This window comes from Manacus vitellinus, unplaced genomic scaffold (genome assembly GCF_001715985.3).
Source record: "Manacus vitellinus isolate BGI_N305 unplaced genomic scaffold, ASM171598v3 scaffold_20_pilon, whole genome shotgun sequence".
In the NCBI taxonomy this organism is placed as follows: Eukaryota; Metazoa; Chordata; class Aves; order Passeriformes; family Pipridae; genus Manacus; species Manacus vitellinus.
Genome location: NW_021939471.1, coordinates 12,992,106 through 13,012,346, shown reverse-complemented (window position 1 = coordinate 13,012,346; position 20,241 = coordinate 12,992,106). Strand labels below are relative to the sequence as shown.

General features: G+C 37.7%; 1 protein-coding gene across 1 annotated transcript in view; it reads left to right on the top strand.

Annotated features, from left to right (window-relative positions):
* The window catches only part of AGPS (alkylglycerone phosphate synthase), a 68,100-nt gene that overhangs the window by 20,733 nt on the left and 27,126 nt on the right, over positions 1-20,241 (top strand). The window contains exons 3-8 of the mRNA XM_008931062.2: positions 8,206-8,295; positions 12,111-12,201; positions 16,389-16,509; positions 16,591-16,665; positions 18,263-18,334; positions 20,152-20,231. Coding sequence (XP_008929310.2) covers positions 8,206-8,295; positions 12,111-12,201; positions 16,389-16,509; positions 16,591-16,665; positions 18,263-18,334; positions 20,152-20,231 — 529 coding nt within the window. The remainder of the gene's footprint in view (positions 1-8,205; positions 8,296-12,110; positions 12,202-16,388; positions 16,510-16,590; positions 16,666-18,262; positions 18,335-20,151; positions 20,232-20,241) is intronic.

Below are 20,241 nucleotides of genomic sequence, written 5' to 3'. Positions count from 1 at the left end.
ATCCCAGTCGCGGGTGAAGTGTTAACGCTGTTCACCGCTGTAGGACTGGTGGAAACCGGAGGAAGGTGGTCTTCAGCCCCTTACCTGCTTCTGTAGTAAGTGGGTTTGTGTTAAAATGGAAAGTCGTCATGGTCCCCTTAATAACTGGAGATGTGATGGAGAAGTTTTGTTTTTATGAGATACTTTTGAGGCTGCTCTAATGAGGAATGTTGAAGCACGTGTGAAGAGCAAGGTCTGTGTATGGGTTCTCAGTCCCGCCCTGTTCTCAGACGTGTGAAACCTTCAGCTGATGTGAGTGCTGTCAAAGTGTACATTAGGCTCTAGCTAAAGTTTCTTAGATATGAATAATTTTAAACACATGAACTACTTTTTCATGGTTTTGCTATACGAAGTAGTAAGGAATCTGAGGTCACGTGAGACCAAGAGAAGACGCACAGTCAAATTCTCTGGTTTGTTCTAGTTCTAGTTCTAATTCTCTGTTTCACTGGCTCTTGGATGTATTTTTCTACTAGATTGTTTTTAAATGATACAATTATAATACCATGGTATAGTTTCATGTAACTTATTATGAGGCCCCCTTTCTGCTGGGGTGGACTTATATTAATTTTGTGATTGTTTGCTATGCTTTCGCGTTCCCTCCCCCCCCCCCCATTTCTCAGATGTGGATTTTCTATGTAGACATTGGCTTGCTATCTTATAAGAGCGTTTTAAAATTTAGGTCATACACAACCTATTGCTTTCCATTGAGCTGTGGACAGGGACTAGTATGTTAGTGCGTGGGGACTGTCCAGAGACAAGCAGATTGGGCAAGTAGTTGATTAGGATAGTTGTTCTTCCTTTGAGGAAAACCCATGCAGGCCATGCTTTGCTCTACACTTTGTCAAGAAAAGAGCAAGAAACAGCCTGAGTTATTCTAACAGGCCATCTGTGGCCCAGGGCTACAAGCAGAATCTGCTTGAGTAATTGTTAGGTATGCTGGAAGGTAAGAGTGCTGCAGAAATGGAGCATTCACTGATGTTGATCTTGTCAAAATAGGTTGTGTTATAACTTATTCAAGTCAAACTTTAAATAATTTGGTCTTTGTTAAAAGAGATAATTGATTTAGTTGAAACGTTAACTCAGTAGCCTGTAGGCTTAAAATTTTTTTTCTGCCCTGGAGCAAAAGAAGGCAGGACAGGATCTTGTGATTATCCTGTCTCTTTGTGTAGAAGCTGCTTTCCTGTAGGATGAAGAGAGGCTTGTGAATATCTTTTAATTATTATGGGCATACTGTTATCCAGGGTAGTTGGTTTAAGGTGTAGCCAGCTGACTGCTGTGTATGGAGTTCAGTCAGGTTGTTCAGGGTAATGTGTTAATGTCACCATACCTTCATGTAGATTCTTGCAGTTCTTGCTGTAGTTGCTGCTAATGATTATGACTTTATTAAGCAGCAACATGAATTGACTCCTAAAGAATTGGTACTACTTGAATTTAACAAGTGACATCAAAGAGCATTCATATCTTACTCCCAAAATTCACACCCATCTTTATTATAAAGACATAACTCTTTAGACAGCAGTGTTTAAGCCACACTTGATGCTGAACTGTATCCTGATACAGCTGATTTCTGAGCTTAAGGTGGTGGAAACTTAGGGCAAGGAAGGAAAGGGCTGATGCCACTTCAGAGTCTTAAGAAATCAGAAGAGTAAGAAATCATAAGAGCCTATTGCATTGGGAAAGGTGTGGCAGTTCATAGGAGGTTCTGTGATTACATCAAAGTAGTTAATTGTTAGTTGAGGTTAATACTTGAAGTAGAGGAACAGGTAAAGATTCTCATATGGAGACGTTATTCTGATGAAAAAGTGTCATAATCTGATGGCAAATGTGACTTCATATGCAACAGCAATTCCTGTCTGACATCTAGGTCCAAGTGGTTGCATGTCAGGCAGATGAAATGTAAGAAATCTGTAAAAATTTAAGTAATACAATATTTATGGTAAGGTCATTTGATACCAAGTAAGCCAAAATGGATATATGCATTAGTTAAATTTGATTAGGAAAAAACCTAGATAAAAGTGTAAAGTATGTTTAATATGTAAAGTTCAATATGGATTATTATATGAAAGTAAGTAGCAGTTTATGGTGAAACCTGAAAGAATTTTTTAGATCAGCTTCTTGATATCTCCTGAAATCTGAACCGTTATGTACAAGAAAATGAATGTGTATGTATAGTTGTTTACTTTAACTTGATGTGTTTATTTAAACTGAATAGAATTAGAATAATCTGTTAATGCAATAGACTAGAGTAATTACTTGGACTAGAAGCTACTTTGAGCTGAAGTAAAGTAAGGAGATCAGTAGTGTAAGAAGTTGCAGCCAACTAGACTTTCCTGAATTGTTAGGGTACTTCTTTGTAGAAAACAAATAATGTTGAGTATTAAAAATGGATTGTAGGCAGAATGTGATGGACAAGCATAATGCCTCTGCAATGTTGTTGTATCCAAAATTGAGTTGTTGTGTACAAGTCTTCAGGGTTGATAGTGAAGGCCAAAAAGTTTTCTTTGGCAGTTATCTCATATATATGCTACAGAGCATGCTAAAAAAACCTCTGTGGAATAGGTAAAACAATGTTGCCCAGAAACTGAACTTATTTTGCTTTTGCAGATTAATGGCAGACAATTGATTTTTTCATTAAGTTGTTTCTTTTAAGACAGCAAAGCAGATATCCTTGTTTTGCAAGTTTTCAGGAAATCCTTCTCAAAGGACTGATCTCTGGTGTTTGAAAAATCTTTAAGTGCTTATTCATTTACTGCCTGGAAGTAGCCATGTGTATGCATTTTTTGTAGTAGAGCAGTTTCTTCAAAGATAAAAATGAAGCTAGTGTCAGCTGAAGTAGTAGGTGGAATACATGGAACTTCTAGTAAAGTATTCTGTTGCATAAGAATCATCATTTGACTGTGTGCTGAGAAGCATGGTTATAATGTCTTGCTTTTCCTCAATCTTTAATTTTCCCTAATTGACTTAAGCTTTCTGTGAAAGAACACTAGAGAAACACCAATTTCCTTATTCCTTGGGGCTTTGTTTATTACAATGTGGTGAAATGAAGAGTAATGAAATAGTCAAGGCTAGGAATGAATGTAAGGAAAGTGAACATTTGTTTTGTCAGAGTAGTTTAAAGAAAGCACACTGTTTTTGAGTACCTAAGTGCTGAAGTCTTATGCCTAAAATCTTGTTGTCTGTTTGCTGCTTACTGTAAATTTAAACTGTAAATATCAATGCAGGTTTGTGTTGTCATATCAGATGTTCAGCAAACAGAATAGCAACTTAATCAGTGTATGTGCAGCTGCAGAGACTTATCTCAAAGTGTGGGCTACAGAACATGAATGTGTCTAAGGTTATAAAACAGATGTTATTTGACTTCAGACTTGATAATGATTATATTAGATTTGCTTCAGGGAAGATCCTCCAAGAGGGAAAAAGTATAAGAATGACAAACACAGTAGGTGCCCTCTGCCTGCAGCATGGTGTTCTTCTCCAGATAAATGATGCTTTCACAAAGCAGTTCTTGAAGGGATTCCTGGGGTTGCATTCTCTTTCTTTATTCCAAGCACCTGATACTAATTTACTGCTGGCTTCAGAAACACTCTGTAGTATTGCTTACTTGGTTGAGAAGTGTGACTGTATAATCCAAACAGAGAGAGTGCTCCAGAGGAGAGGGATCTGGTATCACCTGTGGAAAAGATTCTGAATTTCTACCTGGGGGTCTGAGTTGGTGACCCAAATTCCAGCTGAGGTGGGCTTTGAGGAGTTGCTCTTTGGGTAATGTCTTGTAATGCCTTATCACCATAATATTGCCTCCGTATTACTGCACCCATGCACTGAGTTTTGCAAGAACTCTAAAACCTGGAACACTTTGTTACAGTCGGCAAATACTGGTGCTTAAGCCCATGTGGTAGCCCTTAAAACTGCAATTTTAAACTAGTTTCCTAGAATCTGCTGGTTCTTGCATCATGCAGCAGAAGTGCCTGTGAGTATTTTAGGTATATATGATTTTAATGCTGAGCATGCGCTGGTGATTGAATTTTTAAGGAATGGCAACTGTATAAATAATGCTGAATAAGGGCAGTATGAAAATGCCAAGGGAAGAATGCTGTTACAATATTTAAAAGACTTTGTTTTCTTGTTTGCCTTCTGTTTCTTATTATGTTGTCAAATTACAGTTTTAATTTCCAAATGTGAGGTGGAAGGACAAAGAAATGTAGAGCAGGTGGGTGTTACAGTGTATTTGCCTTACTTGAAGGAGCTGTTGTAGTGAGACAGACCTAAGGAAGAGCAACCTACACCCCTGGCTTCATCTTGCAGCTGCTTCTGAATAATACATCAACTAATATGTAACTCTCTTCCAAAAAGATCAGTCTTTGAATTAGATGAGTATGACGCTGATATTGCCTCAGCAGTCATGGAGGCCTGCAGATCTCCTCTGGATGTCTTGTGCTTTCCTTTGTGCTGAAGGTAATTCTCTTGAGTCTTGAGGTTCACCAGCTCTTGCCTGTGAAGAGCTGCATGCAAATGGAGCATGCAAGAAGATCTGAACAGCTTGATCTTCCTGCAGTGTGTCAGTTACAAATCAGAGCTGACCGATCAGCTGTTCATTTAAAATCTGGCCTTTTTAGGCTTCTTTATTTTAGGGAGCCACATGCAGTATTTCCTCTGACTTGTTCTTAGTGTGTATACATGAAGTGCTAGGAACTGCAGTAAGTAAATCAAACCACAGTTCTTAAACTGACAGTATTCTGGTGGAACAAAAGAATAAATGTAAGATGACTCATTCCAAAAGCGGCCCTTCCTGTCTCCAGAAAGAAACCTCAGACTTGCTCAGTATAGTTTTGAATATAAAAATTAAATGCTTAAACTTTCTCTTCTGGTATTTACCTGTCACAAGATATAATACTGCCCGTTGTGTGTGGTGGTGTGGAATCTCCTGACTTTGCATTATGAGGTAGGCAAGACGTTTTAGAGTCAGCTATTGTTGTACAAACATGCAAACCGTTATTTCCAGTTTTAATTTAGTTATTCTTATCACACCAATAACAGGAGCTGTGTTGTTTGGCAGAGTAAAGCTTTGTGCACTTATTTTATTCAGAAATAGTTCAACCTGAAAATAAACTCTTTGGAGTTAAAACTCAGACTCTGTTCTGTATTTTAAAGCCTAATGAAAGTACCAGGTAGTTTAACACCAACCTAGGAAATGAGACCTTTAGAAAAGGCAAACAACCAGGATTGCAGTCAGCTTAGCAGAAAGACCTCATATCTGGGTCTGTCTTTGGTCCCTTAATTAATAGTACCTCCCCATAATTTGTTGGGAGGTATCTGTCTCTACTGACATCAAGATTAATGATCGTTTCAAACCTGTACATTATCAGTTTATCTCATGTTACCAGTTTCTTTAAGACCTGACCTTTTGTGTTTCCAGCTTTGCAGCTAGTTTCTCTAGCCTGTTTCAGGCATCATACTTGGCATATTTATTTTGGCACTGCTTTGCAAGAGCCAAGTTTTGCCTTCCTCAAATTTTACTTATTAATATCAAGTCTGTTCTGACTTTACAAGATTCAACCAACTCCAGAAATCAGGTGTATAGAAATACTACATTTAGTCAGCAGAGGGAGAAATCTTACCTTGAAGAGGACTGCAGTGATGGGCATTTGAGTGGAACATTTAGTTTAAAAAAACAAAATAAATGCAACTTGAGTTGGCCAATTCTGGGTCAGCTTGTTCTCAGCTGGGAACAGCTCCACTGTGTATGACTTAGTACCTTTGTGGAACTCGGTATAAATATATGCAATATTTATAAATATACCTATATAGAAATAAGTGTAAAAATAGATAAGTCTGCATAACATGCTTTAAGAACCCTTTTTGATAATCTGTCATGTCAGCATGACAGCACAAGGCATTCCCAGGCAGTGGAACATGGGTGGATCCTTGCCCTTTCTGGAGTGAACTCTACATGTGTAAAGATCAAGTCTTTTGAGAGATGAGGCAGCCAGAGGGGCTTCTGTATGTGGACAACTGTCTGCTCAAACAGTTAATTTTGGCTTAAATTTTAGAATCCGTTCCTCAGTATGGAAGAACAACATAGACTGACTATGTCACAAAACTGTGTAGAGCTTCAGTACTCAGTAACTGATAAAGTTTACTTTAAGTGCTAGATTTGTCAAAGGCTTGTTGAAGTGTCTGATTCCAACAACATGACCGTGGCCTTTTTTCCATTTGATTAATTAAAACCTTGCATGAAGGCAGTTTGAAGAAAATGGATTTTATTTAAGCCAGGGCTATTTAATTACAACACCGATAGTATGTCAGTAGCCTGTGTTAATATTACCTTTATTATGAAAGCCTTTGGTAATAAATCATCACACAGTTATCTTGTGTGTAATGCTGGAGCTGGGAGTGACTTGAGGCAGTGCTTTCTCTGAATCGCGAGGTCTTTCTGAAATGGTCACCTCTGATCATCTTACCCTTATATTATACAGTCAAAGAGCAAAAGCTACATTCACTGTATATAGGGGAGGGAAGTTAATGATCTGTTGTCAGACTTCTTTATCTAAAGACTTTGTATTAACTAAAATTCAGTTTTTAGGTTAGTAACTTCATTTGTAATGTAAATAAATGGCAAGCTTTTAAAGCAAAGTTAAATTAATGTGTAATTATTCTTAGTATATTTCTTAAGTCTTAAATATGTTTACACTGATATACTTCTGATGACTTCATCATAATTGAGATCCTCTGATGTGGTTGTGCTTCAGTTTTTTCAGTTTTCTGCTTCTATTTTGGCAGTTGTGGGTTTGGTTTTTATATGTTCACTTTGTTACAGTATCATATCGAGATTGTATTTGCTATGTTATTCCTGCAGTTCTTGGGGTTTGGTTTTGCCTTTCCAAAATATGTTTTCAGTCCAAATGTATCGCAAAGTGCCTCATCAACTGAATGTTAAGAATGCTGTGGCATTGCAGTAGTGATGGCAAACAACTAAAATGATTATTCTCTGTCTAGAAAATAAATGCTAAATTTCTTCTGTATTCTGTAAATATTTAGATGGTACCTATTTGTGTGTTAGTATTTATGTATAGATGTAAAAACAAGCATCTTTCACACATTACTGTTGCCAATTAGAGAACATCACCATGTCACCAGTGGTTTATTCCTCTCTACCCAGAAGAAAAATAAACAAACAAAAAAGAATTCAGTCACAAGAACCCCATGCAGCACTACAGGCTGGGGCATAGTGGCTGGAAAGCTGCCCAGTGGAAAAGGACCTGGAGGTGCTGGTCAACAGTCAGCTGAACATGAGCCAGCAGCGTGCCCAGGTGGGCAAGAAGGCCAATGGCATCCTGGCCTGTATCAGCAATAATGTGGCCAGCAGGACTAGGGAAGTGATTGTCTCCCTGTAGTCAGCACTAGTGAGGTCACACCTCAAGTTCCATGTCCAGTTCTGGGCCCCTCACAGCGAGAAAGACAAGGGAGGTGCTGGAGTGTGTCCAGAGAAGGGCAGCGCAACTGGTGAAGGGTCTGGAGAGAAAGTCCTATGAGGAGCTGCTGAGGGAACTGGGGGTGTTTAGCCTGGAGAAAAGGAGGCTCAGGGGGACCTTATCGCTCTCTACAGCTACCTGAAAGGATGTTATAGCCTGGCAGGGGTTGGCCTCTTCTCCCAGACAGCTAGTGAGAGGACAAGAGGAACTGGCCTCAAGATATGTGAGAGGAGGTTCAGATTGGACATCAGGGAGAAGTTCTTCACTGAAAGCACAGTCAGACATTGAAACAGGCTGCCCAGGGAGATGGTGGAGGCACCATCCCTGGAAGTGTTTAAGAAATGACTGGATGTGGTATTTAGTGCTATGGTTTAGTTGACTTAGTGGTGTTTGGTTAGAGGTTGGACTTGATGACCTCGGAGGTCTTTTCCAACCTTAATGATTCTATGATTCTATACAGTGTGCATTCACTTAAGCTGGTGGTGGTATTTAAAGAGCATCTGGTCTTTCAAGTCATAGGATGCAATCTGAAGAAGTAATGGTTGTGGCTTCAGAATTTCTTCTAGCTCTAAGCTATGTGCTTTTGATATGTACGTAATTTCCTGAATTGCTCTCTGATAAAACTTTTTTCAAAAACCATTTTGGATCTGCAGTATGCTAATATGCTAATATTCTCACATATTTTTCTCCCTTTAAGGCAAGAACTTTTGAAGTGGAATGGATGGGGATATAATGACTCCAAATTCATCTTCAATAAGAAGGGGCAAGCAGAATTCACAGGAAAAAGGTAAGTTGAAAATTTATGTAACTGAAGTATCTTATAGTAGTAGTTTTATTGAAAAGAACTTAAAAGCTGCACAGTACAGTTAATCCAAAGAAGGCAAAAAAGTTGCTTCATCTCACAGAATACGTTATTAGTTCTGCATTTAACAGGTTTATTGAAGTCTATACACAATAGTCTAATGTAGTAAAATAGAATGTGTGGCTTATTAAAAGGTTTATTAAAAGTGTTATAAAGACAAATCAATGTGAGTCTTCTCTGTAACTTGATATACTCATGCATTAAACATTTCTTAGAGAATTAAATCAGACTGAGAATCTGCACCATGTTCTAAAACTTTAGATAACACACAGCAGGTCAGTGTAGTTTTGAGAATCTTTTGAGCATCAACTAGTTGCTTTATTAAACTTCTGATTTGTTTCGGGTTTCTTAACCATTATATATGGAGCTACTTCATCCTCTGAACTTAAAAACTGCTCTTCAGTTCAGTGTTCTGTAGTGACTTCACTTCTGATTAATTACCCACTGACCCTTTGTACAGCAAGCTTGTTTTTCTGAGAAATATGTTTTTTGAGAAATGACATTAAAATTAAATCTACTTGGGGATCTCTTAATTTTGTTCCAATGGAATTTAAACCTGTCACTTGACATCTTACTGTTTTTTGTGTGTTTTTTTCTGCCTGAGTGGAAAGTAATCTTGCAGTCTCTTTCCTGGTTTAAAAAATACATTTTCCATAAGAGTAAAAAAAAGAAGGGGGAAGAGAAATAAGTTTGAAATAAGTACTTTCCTTTATAAAAATTCCTTCCTGGTCTTTGCATTTGTGTAAACTAGCATGAACTAGCTTGCATCTAAGCTGCAGAAACCTAAGGGGGATGCTGAGCACTTCAATTGTTAATGTCTTGATTTTCGGGCCCAAATTAAAATGCAAAGCCTTCTATTAAGCAGTTTACTGTGTAATATTTAGGGAGATGCTGCACAGAAAATCAAAGCACGCTATATAGAATAAACAAAGATAAAGGAGAAAGCATCAAGGCTACCAGTCGCTGTTCTAGAATGGGAGGAGAATGGTGGGTTTTTTCCCCTCATCTACATTTTCTCTCTCTAACTGAGACATAGTATTAGAAATGCCTTGTTGGGCCACACCAGTATAGTTTCTATAGAATAGTTTGTTACAGTGGCAGAAGGAGAGTGTTTGAAGTGAAAATAGGAGAATAGGCATCTGCAAAGGTGTTGTAGATGCTTTGTCCTTTCAGTACCCACTTACAGATCTGTTGTCCATATATTTGTCTAATAACCTCAAGTCTGCTCGTACTGTCTTCCTGTACAGCATCTCACGGCAGCAAGTTCCAGGTTGCAGTTGTAAAGTACTTGTGTTTTGAACCAGGTATCCCATACTGTGTTGCAGGAGTAGGTGAATGATAGTTCTTCAGCCTATCTACTGTGTTATCGATTATATAAGACTCAATCATATCCTCTCTTGCACTTTCCCTCCATGATTAAGAAGTCCCAGGCCCAGAGCGTGCTGTTCTCTGCACCCTCTCTAGCTTCATTAGATCTTTTTAAATCTTTCTGGAGACGGGGACAAAAACTCAAGGATACACCAGTGTTCTACAGAGCAGCGAAAAGAGATGAACTGTCTTCTTTCTTATACCTGCCCAGTAGATGCATAGCACTGTTGGCTGCTGTTGTATGTTGTCAGTGAAGATATCATGGTTTTTTCTATACTGACTACCAGTTACCAAATAATGCCTTTTTTTTTTTTTTTGGCTTTTACAATTACTTTACCTTTCATCTTCTTTTATCTGCTTAGGTTTTTTAGGATCCTGAGTTCCTGTCAGTGTAGTGTCTGTCTCCCCAAAAGAGCTTAACATTATACACCTAGTTGGAGAGTCCACTGATGAATCCAGATTGCTGATGAAGGCATTAAGTAGAGCTGGTCCCAGTACCAGTGTGTGTGGCAAACTGCACTCCTGAGTCTGTCTTGGCCAATGATCAATAAGCTGTGCCCTTTCCTTCTTAGCTTAACCTTATCTTATCCTTCAGCTTCGAGAAGAACCTCTTCAGCTCTGTAGTAATGTATTTTCTTAAATAAGTTTTGGGGTGAGCACCTGTGGAAGTATAAAGGGATGTGGAATTTCATGTTCATTGTATCCCCTTTTTTCACTTTTTGTTTTTACACCCTGATAGAACTCCAAGGATTAGTGAAACAAGATTTCCATTTATGAAAGCCATGTTGACTTTCCCTACAGACAGATTTATCATGTGTCAAATGATTTTTTTATTACAGACTCTGCCATTTCACCTGGGGATAGAGGTTACTTGCTAGTCTGAGCAACAAAACCTATTTTTGGAGTGTGGCAGGAGGAAGGTCTTTTGGGGGGCTTCTTGCACCATCAACATATATATATACAGAGCTTGCTTCCTGCACAATCATGCACTGCACTCTGTGCAGTAAACTCAGTAATTCCTTCTGTACTGTGACTTCTGTCTCTGTCTTGACTTAAAAGTTTTGGGGTTTCTGATAGCTTTAGTTTGTCCTTTGAATAAGTGACTAAGGTTACCCTTACAAACTAGCTATAGTGATAGGTTGGCAACTCCAAAAAGTAGGTCTGGAGAAGAAAACACACCAAGCTGACTTGGATCTCTACCTTCGTTGCAAATTCTTGATGCAAATGCATTAAACTTTCGTTGCTTATTGCATTTCCTGTTCTAGAATTCACATAACTTTCATGTGGGTATGATGAAACAGTAACAGCTGTCACAGGAGGAATGGCTGAACCCTGTCTTCCATGCTGAACAGTCTAGCTTGAGTTAAGGTTGTGGGCTTTTATATCTAGGAATAAAGTAGGGGGTTTTGTCAGTAGAAGAGCTGGGGGTAGTTGAGATGAGGAAACAAAAGGAATTGATCTTTCTGTGTAATAGGTAACTCAGCTGTAGAGTTGGTTGCATCAGCCATGAAGGACAGGGTTGTGATGGGATTAACAGTGACTGAATAATCTTAGAGGGAAGACCCATTAGGCCTAATGCAGTGACCCAGGTGAAAACTATGGTAAAGATTCTCAGCTGCTGAAAGCTCTTAATCCCAAAGAAAGATGTTTTTTTTTCTTCTCTGAGAATACTTGTGCATACATAAATATGCACAAAGTGTGTATATGTATACAGTTAATAGCAGTAGTTTCTAGCTGTTTTAAGTGTGTCCCTTTATGTGTTTTCACGTGTGGTGCATGTGGTCAACAAGCAGTTCCTCTGTCTCTTGTCTGTATGTCTGCATTTGTCACATGGCTAAGCTCTTGCCAAAGACTTTGTGCTGGAAATAATTTCATGTTGCTTGATGGATTCTGATGCGTTTTGGTGATAAAGGAGGACTCTTTAATACTGGTTCTTTTTTTTGCTTGAAAACATAAGGTAAACTGAAATGAGTTTGTGTATCTGAGCCTGCTGTTGACATTGCAGTGTGTCTGTGCTCACGTCCTCTCTCCGTAAATAGCATGTAAACTGTGGCACTGCTTTCTACACTACTGAAAGGGAGAGACCTTTCTTAAGAGTGGTGGGGTGGGATATCCATAAAGCCTTATGCCACAATTCTGAAAGAAAAGTGATACCTAAGATGCTGACAACCAATTTGATTCTGTGTAGTACAGAACAGTTAAATACAATAAAATGTGCAGTTGCTTGAAAAGTAAATGTGCAGAAGCTTTGCAGGCTTGTAGGTAAAGAATTTGATTTTAAACTTGTTTGTGCATACATAGAATTGAAAGAAGTGTATCTGACATACATTTATTTTAATTTAAAATGACCCTATGTAATATTGACTTTTCAGGTACAGATTAGGTGGTATGATATTACCAACTTTTAAGGAATGGATAGAAAAAACCTTTGGAGCAAGTCTGGAGCACAAAACTACCTCTAGAGTAAGTAAATAGCTGAACCAGTTCCTTTGAACATTAGTCTTGGTGATAATCAAGACCACACTGTTAAAGATGATTCAGCTGTTGCACATAATTGATTTAAATATAGTGTATTAATACCTCCAATTTTTTTTAAAAAATACTTGATGTAGAATTACTGTGTGGAACCTTTCATGCCTTAGCATGACTTATGGTTTCAGGATAACTGGTAGTACATTTATTGGAATTAAAGTTTCCAACACAGAAGTTTTTCGTCCTTGTTGGTAACTTGCATTTCCAGACTGTAGAAACTGTTAGCCTAGAGGGAGTTCTTTATGCAACATCAATTTTGTTCATGATAACAAAGACAGAAGATACAGGGAAGTTAAATTGTGATGTGTTTTCAGTGTATTAAAGGTGTTAAAGTTCTTATTTGACAGTAATTCTTTTTTACATGTCTGGGTGCTGAAAACCAGCTACCGGAATACTCAGGATCGAACTGAATATTTTTTGAAAAATAACACATTGGGAATGTTCTGGGTTTTGTAAATCATGCATATTTTTCTTTTTAGAAAGAGTGTCTTATGTTAGTGTCAGGAGACCTGATTCCCTTCTTGTTAGAATTCCTTTGAAGCTTCAGGTTCCTAGAAGCTTCAGGTTCCTAGAAACTAGACAGTTGCTTAAGCAGTGTTGGAAGCAGGCTGTGCTTGTTCTGTGACTGTAGCAACGCTGCTTTGGGTAACAGTTGTACCCATTTCTTGATTGAGTTCAAGATTACCTGCTTCAAAGAAAATGCAGTCTCCTAGGGCCTGGAAACTTGAATGTTTCTTCAGTCTTCTATTCATCAAGACATTCTTTCATCTGCTCTGACTTATAGGATCTCCATCTGCCAATGTATTTTGAAAAAATTCATCTTGATGTGTTTTTGTTGACCAGAGTTGGTCTTAACTGTCAGCTGCTTTAACTTGCTGTGAACAGAGGTCTTGAGAACTGTTGTTCCCTTTCTATGTTTAGAGAAAGTATAGAAAAAAGTAGAGTTGAAGGACAACTACAGATTTTTGAATAATGCCCTGATTCCATAATACGTTTTGCAAACCACCTTCATGGGATTTCTGCCAGCAATGTTGAATGCATTTTTGTTTTGTTGTACCCCTCTGGTTCTGACGGTCTTGTGATCTGGAACAGATTGTCTTGACACAGAACAGGACTCTTTGGAGTCTCCAGTATCTATCTGGACTTCTCATAGTTAGTCTCAAATACTTCTACAGGTCCCTCATTTTCATGTCTGTTGTAGCTCTTAGTTTATATTTCAGTTTGTCATACTGTGTAGGGTGTTTGCCTTCTACTATCATCCAAGCATGAAGAAACTCTGATATAGAAACAGCAGTAGGAAAGGGACCTCTTGGTACATTTGTCTTTCTCTTTCTCTTCCTGCTTTTATCCTGTAAGATTGGAGAGTTCCCTGTTGCATGTGACTTTTCTGTTTAATTAACAACAGTAATGTCATGCTCAGGGCTGTTAAGTTTTTTCTTTTTTCAGACCAGACTTAACACTGACAGAAGTTTAGACCTAGTTCACATAGGCTTCTTGTCTAGCCTTTCAGTGCACAAATCTTAAAATGTCTCATTCCCGTGAGAATAAATAAAGGTATATTTTTATTTGTCATTATGCATAAGATTTTTATAAATAAATATTAACTTTTTAATCTTGGAGATAAAAACTAAAGGATTAAAAAACTTGTGGAAGAGTTAAAAACCAAGATACTTAGAACTATCTGCAAGGAATTATTACAGCTTTAAGTAGTTTATGTCCCACTTACAGAGAACAAAGATCTTCAAGCACTTAACATTCAACTTGAAATGATAGAAAATAGTTCTGTCTGAGGAAATTTGTGAAGAAACAAAAGTTTAAAATATAAAATGTAAGCACAGCTAGCAAGGATTTTTCTTAAAAGAAGTGGTTTAAAGGACTTAATTGGTACCTATTTGTTTGTTTCTCATATTTTCCAAGTTCCTATTGAAGCTCTGTTCTTTGGGCTAGCAAAAAGCATTGTGTGAATGTACATTAATAGCAGAACAGTAAGAGCAGCAATCCAAGACCTGACTTTCATTGTGCTTATTGTGACTGGCTCCTAAAATCATGATCTCTCAGTAGTGGTGTGCCTCTCACCTAACAACACTTAATTTCAGCTTCTATGTCTTTAGGTGACAAGGTGAATATATTGGAGGCAAGACTTTTTCTCATCTGTATGACACCTTATTTCAATAACTACAACATTAGCCTTAAAGCAAGTCAGGATGGCACATATCCTCTTCCAGAAGTCCAATCCTTCTTAAAACTTTATTTTCATTACATCACGTGTCCCATATGAAAATTCTAAACCAAACATTTGGCTATCCTTTTGAACCTGTAAATTATGTTAGCTATCAGTAATGAACATCTCATGCAACTGTTTCTTTCTGAATTATTATTGTGAGTACTCTTAATTTCTACATAACCTTGTGTAATTCCTTGTAGATGGACACTGGTAGGCAAGTTCCATCACCATGGATCTTTTAACTATCTGAAGACTTTCCTGTGGAAGTTTAAATCTTTCCTTCTTCAGCTTTCACAACTTTGAGACTCAACCCATTCAGAATAGACTGCTGCTGTTGTGACATATGGGATACTACTAATCTCCAATTTCCTTGCTGTTAGCTTGTTAACTGGTACTATCTTCTAAGATTTTATTTTAAGACCCGTACTGGCAAAAAGTATCACCTGTTCTGGAGGTTATGTAGAGCAAAGAAAGGCAAAACTCTGTTCCAGAAAAGAAAAAAATTCTTTGACTCTGTGGAACATGAGTGGAAAATGGTGGTAGGGCTGTAAGCCAGCTCTTTGTGGCATCCCTAGGCAGCCTGTAGTCTTTCCTGGTAGCGCTATAACAAAAGCATGAGCACGTTCCTCTCTTTGGGTTGGTGTCAGTTAATTTGCCAGCAAGGTTCTCATGAGAGAAATGTGAAAGCAATGCACTCTTTTAACTAATTTCTCTGCAACTCCAGATATTTGAAACTGTATTTAAAATTAAAGAGATGTGATAAAAACCCTTTCATTTCTGCTCTCAGACTTGAGGGACTTAGCTAACGGGAAGTAAGATTCTTGATGAACATTTTCTTCTGAAATAGGACTTGAAGTGAAGAAGTTAGATTTTAGTCATAAGACAAGCTTTTTATCTAATTAAAGAACTCTTTAATTAGAGGCCATTTGTAATAGAAGACATATTCCTTTAGGGAGATTACCCATATTTGCTCCATTTTTAAGGAGAAAAAAAAACCATGGGATTTTTTTTCCTTTTTTGGAACCTTCATAGCACATAAAAGTGTTACAGTTAATGTCTGCAAAGACTGAAGTGGACTTCAGAAAAGAGTTAAGTGGCTAGGTCTGCACTTTGAGAAACCATAAGAGTACTAGATAAGACATCTTTTGGAAGGACCTGGGAGAATGGGTCATTAACCTTAAGCAAGGGTTCTCCCCCGGGACTTACAGAACCTTGATTCAAGGCCTGTTGGTAAGTCAAAATGTCCCGTGTAGCTTCTTTGAAAGAAAAACTTTTTTCCGAGGTGTTGATCAGGACTTCTGCCTGGAGGCTTTCTGGAAACACTTGCATGTTTGTGACTCAGCATGGATTTTATGAACTTTTGTGGGTGAAGTGTATTTAAAGCATGCCAGTTCAGTTATGTGGTATCAGTTGTGTCTGATATCAAACTTACTTGGGCCTTGCACTGGGTTTCTGATTAGGCTTTGGTCCAATTCGGGTTTAACTTCCAGTACATGACAGGAGATGGGAAAGTGGGTTAGTGAAAACTGAACACTTAAGTAAAAGAATTTGCGGAGTTGTGGTGGCTTTAGTATGTATTTTAGTGTTTTGGGAAGTCTTAAAAAAGGTATTTTGTTCAGTATGCACTCATAAGCTAGTGTATTTCTCTGAATTTGTCAGGAGGAAGAAAGGTAAGAGTGTGCTACTGAAATAAAACTTCTTGTGTGCATATAGTCAGCTGAGTACTGGGTAGGATAAGTTGGATTGGTGGTTGAAGATCTGGAGGAGAAATTATTTCTTTCTGATTTGGAATAGTTGTGTTAGGGTATCAGTGTTAACCTGTTTTTATTTCTGTTGTATAGAAATGCTGTAAGAGTGAACCTATCTTTAATGAACTTATTTTTTTGTATTGTAGGCATCCTTAAATGTTAATGATGTACCTCCATCCATTGTAAATGAAGAATTTCTTCAGGATCTTATAGCCACTAAAATCTCATATTCCCAGGATGCAGAAGATAGGGTATTCAGAGCTCATGGTAAGAGAACTTGATTTAGGTAACTGTGCTACTTTTGATTCTTCCTTCTTTGGACTTGTTAACTTATTGTTTGTGTTTCAGGTCACTGCCTACATGAGATATTTGTACTCAGGGAAGGAATGTTTAAGCGAATTCCTGATATAGTTGTATGGCCTGGTAAGCTTTAATTATCTTATTCTTCCTCCTAATCTGGGAGGCCATTGTTTACTAAAGTCTGGTGCTTTGTAGTCATGGGGAAGCTGTCTCTTGGTTCACTGACTTTACTCATCTTTACAGAGAAGGAGTTTTCTCATGAATGGTAATCATGATTATTTAACATCTGGACTGCAGATTGTCTGTGAAATCCCATCATTTTGTGGGGAAGTCAAATTTACTAGTAAATATAGCTGAGGCTTCTGTTAACAGATGAATTCATGACTTAAGTAACCATAGTGTAATGTGAACTTGTATGTTCACCAAGAGTAGTTGTCTAAATGGCAATCCAAATTTTGATTTTTAAAGGCATACATGATGGTAGAAGGTTAGTGAAATGTTTGTATTAAAGAACTTTGTTTTATGACATGCTGTACTTCAGTAAAAACTCCTATCAGAGCACTTTACAGAGGATCATTGACTTGAAGACAGAGCAGTGCAATCTGAGTATAGTCTAGACCCACTTTAAATAGAGTAATAAATAATGCTGTTGCAGAAAATGTGCTTGTTTCTGTCTAGTAGAAGAGGACAAATACTTTTTTTACCTAAATCATGTGCCTCTGGTCACTAGGAACTACTTCATGTGCCATTCTTTAGTAGAGAACCAAAAGGTCATTCAATCTAAGTACCTGTCGGTTTCTGTTCAGCTGTATGAATCCAGTTCTTTCCTTATCTTTTATAACTTTGATAGCTGCACTGCATTACCCAAAAGATTCTTATAAGAACTTAATCCTAGCTCAGTTTCACCTCCTTTATTTAGAGGAAAAAATCACATATGAGAAGCATACAAAGAGGCACTATAAGATGCAATTCATTACTTGAGAACAGCTACTTGCATGACAGCACTGGTGACTATGAACAGTACTTGCCACAGCTTGTGTTTTGTGTAACTCCAAAAGCAGCTGAAATAAAATGATTAACTACTTTATTTAAAACTGCTCTGTATGGCAAGAGCAAAGTAGCTAGAGTTTGAAAACCATTTATTTAGTCCCACTCATTCTCTGCTATTTCTACAAACTCATGTACAAACTGTATTTGCTCTCTTTTTTGATCCTTTTATTTGTCTGTGCACAAGCATTTCTGCTTCCCTCTTTGTCCAGGTACAGAATGCATTTTGAAGAACTAAATTTCACCAGCAACTCCACTTCTGAAACTGAATGTCAGCCAGGAAGAAAAGTTCAGCTTTTAGAAGAGACTTATTTCTCACTTAAAATAAATTGGACACCCTATTTTCAGTAAAAGCTCTAATCTTGATTTGATGAATTGTTAACTGTTTGGTAGCCCATCAGGCCCTGAGAATTTGTAGGAGGTCTCAATCCATGAGTAGAGCAAGACACTAAGTGGTTAGTTTTTCAAATGTAGAATTGTTTGAAGTCTAAACTTTACTCTGTAACTCCTGTAGTTCTGAACTCAGCTCTTATCTAGTGCCTAACTTTGAAATGCCTTCCTTCCTGGTGGCAGAAAAGGCATTGCTGCTTATTCAGACCGTGGTATTTTGTAATAAGCAAATAATAGTACTAACAACAACTCCTGTTTTTGTTAACTCTCTGGACTTTTTTAGTTTGCCATGAAGACGTAGTTAAAATTGTGGAATTAGCCTGCAAACACAATCTCTGCATAATACCATTTGGTGGTAAGTGTTATGAAATCTCATATCTGTTTAAGGTCATTAGTGAAAATGTATTCTACTTCAATTTAAATGTGTGTTCTTAGTCATACAGTATAACAATAATTCAATAGTTAGACTTTTTTAGTAATATTTTAAATGTGTTCTTAATTTTTTTTATGATCTTGAGGTATTAAAAGCAGCAATATTCAATTTAGTGGAAGTCATCAAAAGTATGTCAATGCCTTCAATATTGAATATGCAAGAGGAATGACTATATGAAGGTGAAATCTCCCTCTGTGCCTTGGAAATCCTAATTTCCTAGAAGTCAGGAGATTCAAATATTTATATTACATATACCATGGTTTTGGATGCATTACTTGTGCTCTATTCCCACAACATGTATAAATTAGGGGTTTTTTGTTGTACTGTTGAAGCTCATAGTTTCAGGGAGGATTGTGGTCAAACACTGTACTGCAAAATAATTTTAATTTCCCTTTAGACACTTTTCAGTTTGAAAGGTAGAGACTCCTATGGCAAGAGGTTTTCAGGAAGTGTTCCACAGACAGAGTACAGGTAAAGGCCTGTACAATCTGTGTCTGTCTCAGCCTAAAGAATTAAAAGGACTTCAGGTTTTTAATTGTGGATGCTTTTTCCTCTAAGCCTGCTGAAGTAGAGTTGTGAGCTACCTTATTTTGACATAGAGCTCAGGGAACACGGGATGTTGGCTTTCGTGAGCTCAGTCTGTGGGAAGGTTTTTGTCAAAAACTCTTAAACCTGTGGTATAAATCTGTGTATTTTACTTGGTACTTGCTTATGCTGTAGGAGTATAGCCTTTGTAGGAAGGATGTTTACTGTAGGTCATTTGATGGCAATACCAGATTTGTGGAGCTGGTTCCTCCGTAAAACAGGCTTACCCTTGCCAGATGCATCTGGAGAGATGCAAAACTGTTAAAAGGCACCCTTGGTACTGGTAAACTGGTATAGCTGAAAGCAACAATATTGACTATTTCTTGTTTACTGACCAGGATACAGAAAGATGTTCAGGTTGTTTTCCAGGTTTGTTTATAGTAAACTACAATCAGCTTGTGGAGTTATTACAATAGGAGTCGGTATTTAAGGAAATGTCACTGGAAACAAAGGTGATGGGCTTTACTGCTCTTGAGCGTTTTATTAGCTGGCACTGTCTCTGTACTTGCCATTGACTGTTCTTCTTGTAGCCTGCTGTAGATAGATCTCTTCAGCATCCTATTCTCTCTTTTCCAATGGCTTTTGCAGTCTTAGAGAAATGAAAGGCTTCTTGGCATCCTGTAAAGATACGTTAGAAAACTGGAGAAGTCTGACATTTGACTGCATCCATTTTTTTTATACTTACACCCTTTTGGTTTATTTTTTTACTTTTAGATAAGTATTAAATTCCTGTGTTAGGTAGACTTCTTAATCCAGCTTTGTAGACTGAAGTGTAGTGGCTTCCATAGTGGTATCTAAACACTATATAGAAACCATAGCTCTCTGTTTCTTCAAGGCTTTGGAAATTCTTATCCCTCCTTGTTTTAAAATGCTGTGCTGGCCTTAACAGAAGCAGCTGAGATGGTCACAGAATGTTATGTTTTTTTTACGTAGTACTCTTAAAGCATTGTCCAGCTCCACTGCAGCCTTGATTTTGTGAAACCCAGTTTGGGAGAAGGGATGCCCCTAAAAGGCTAATCACTAGCCTCAAACAGTTCATTCAGTGATCTTACTGTATTAAGTTCCATATCAGAAAGGAGGGAGAGAGGGATCGTATTGGAAGAAAAGCTACCTGAGAATTTTATGATCACAATATATCATTCCCATATTTGCAGGAGGGACAAGTGTCTCTAGTGCCCTTGAATGTCCTGAAGAAGAAAAAAGAACAATTATCTCGCTGGATACATCACAAATGGTATGCCTTT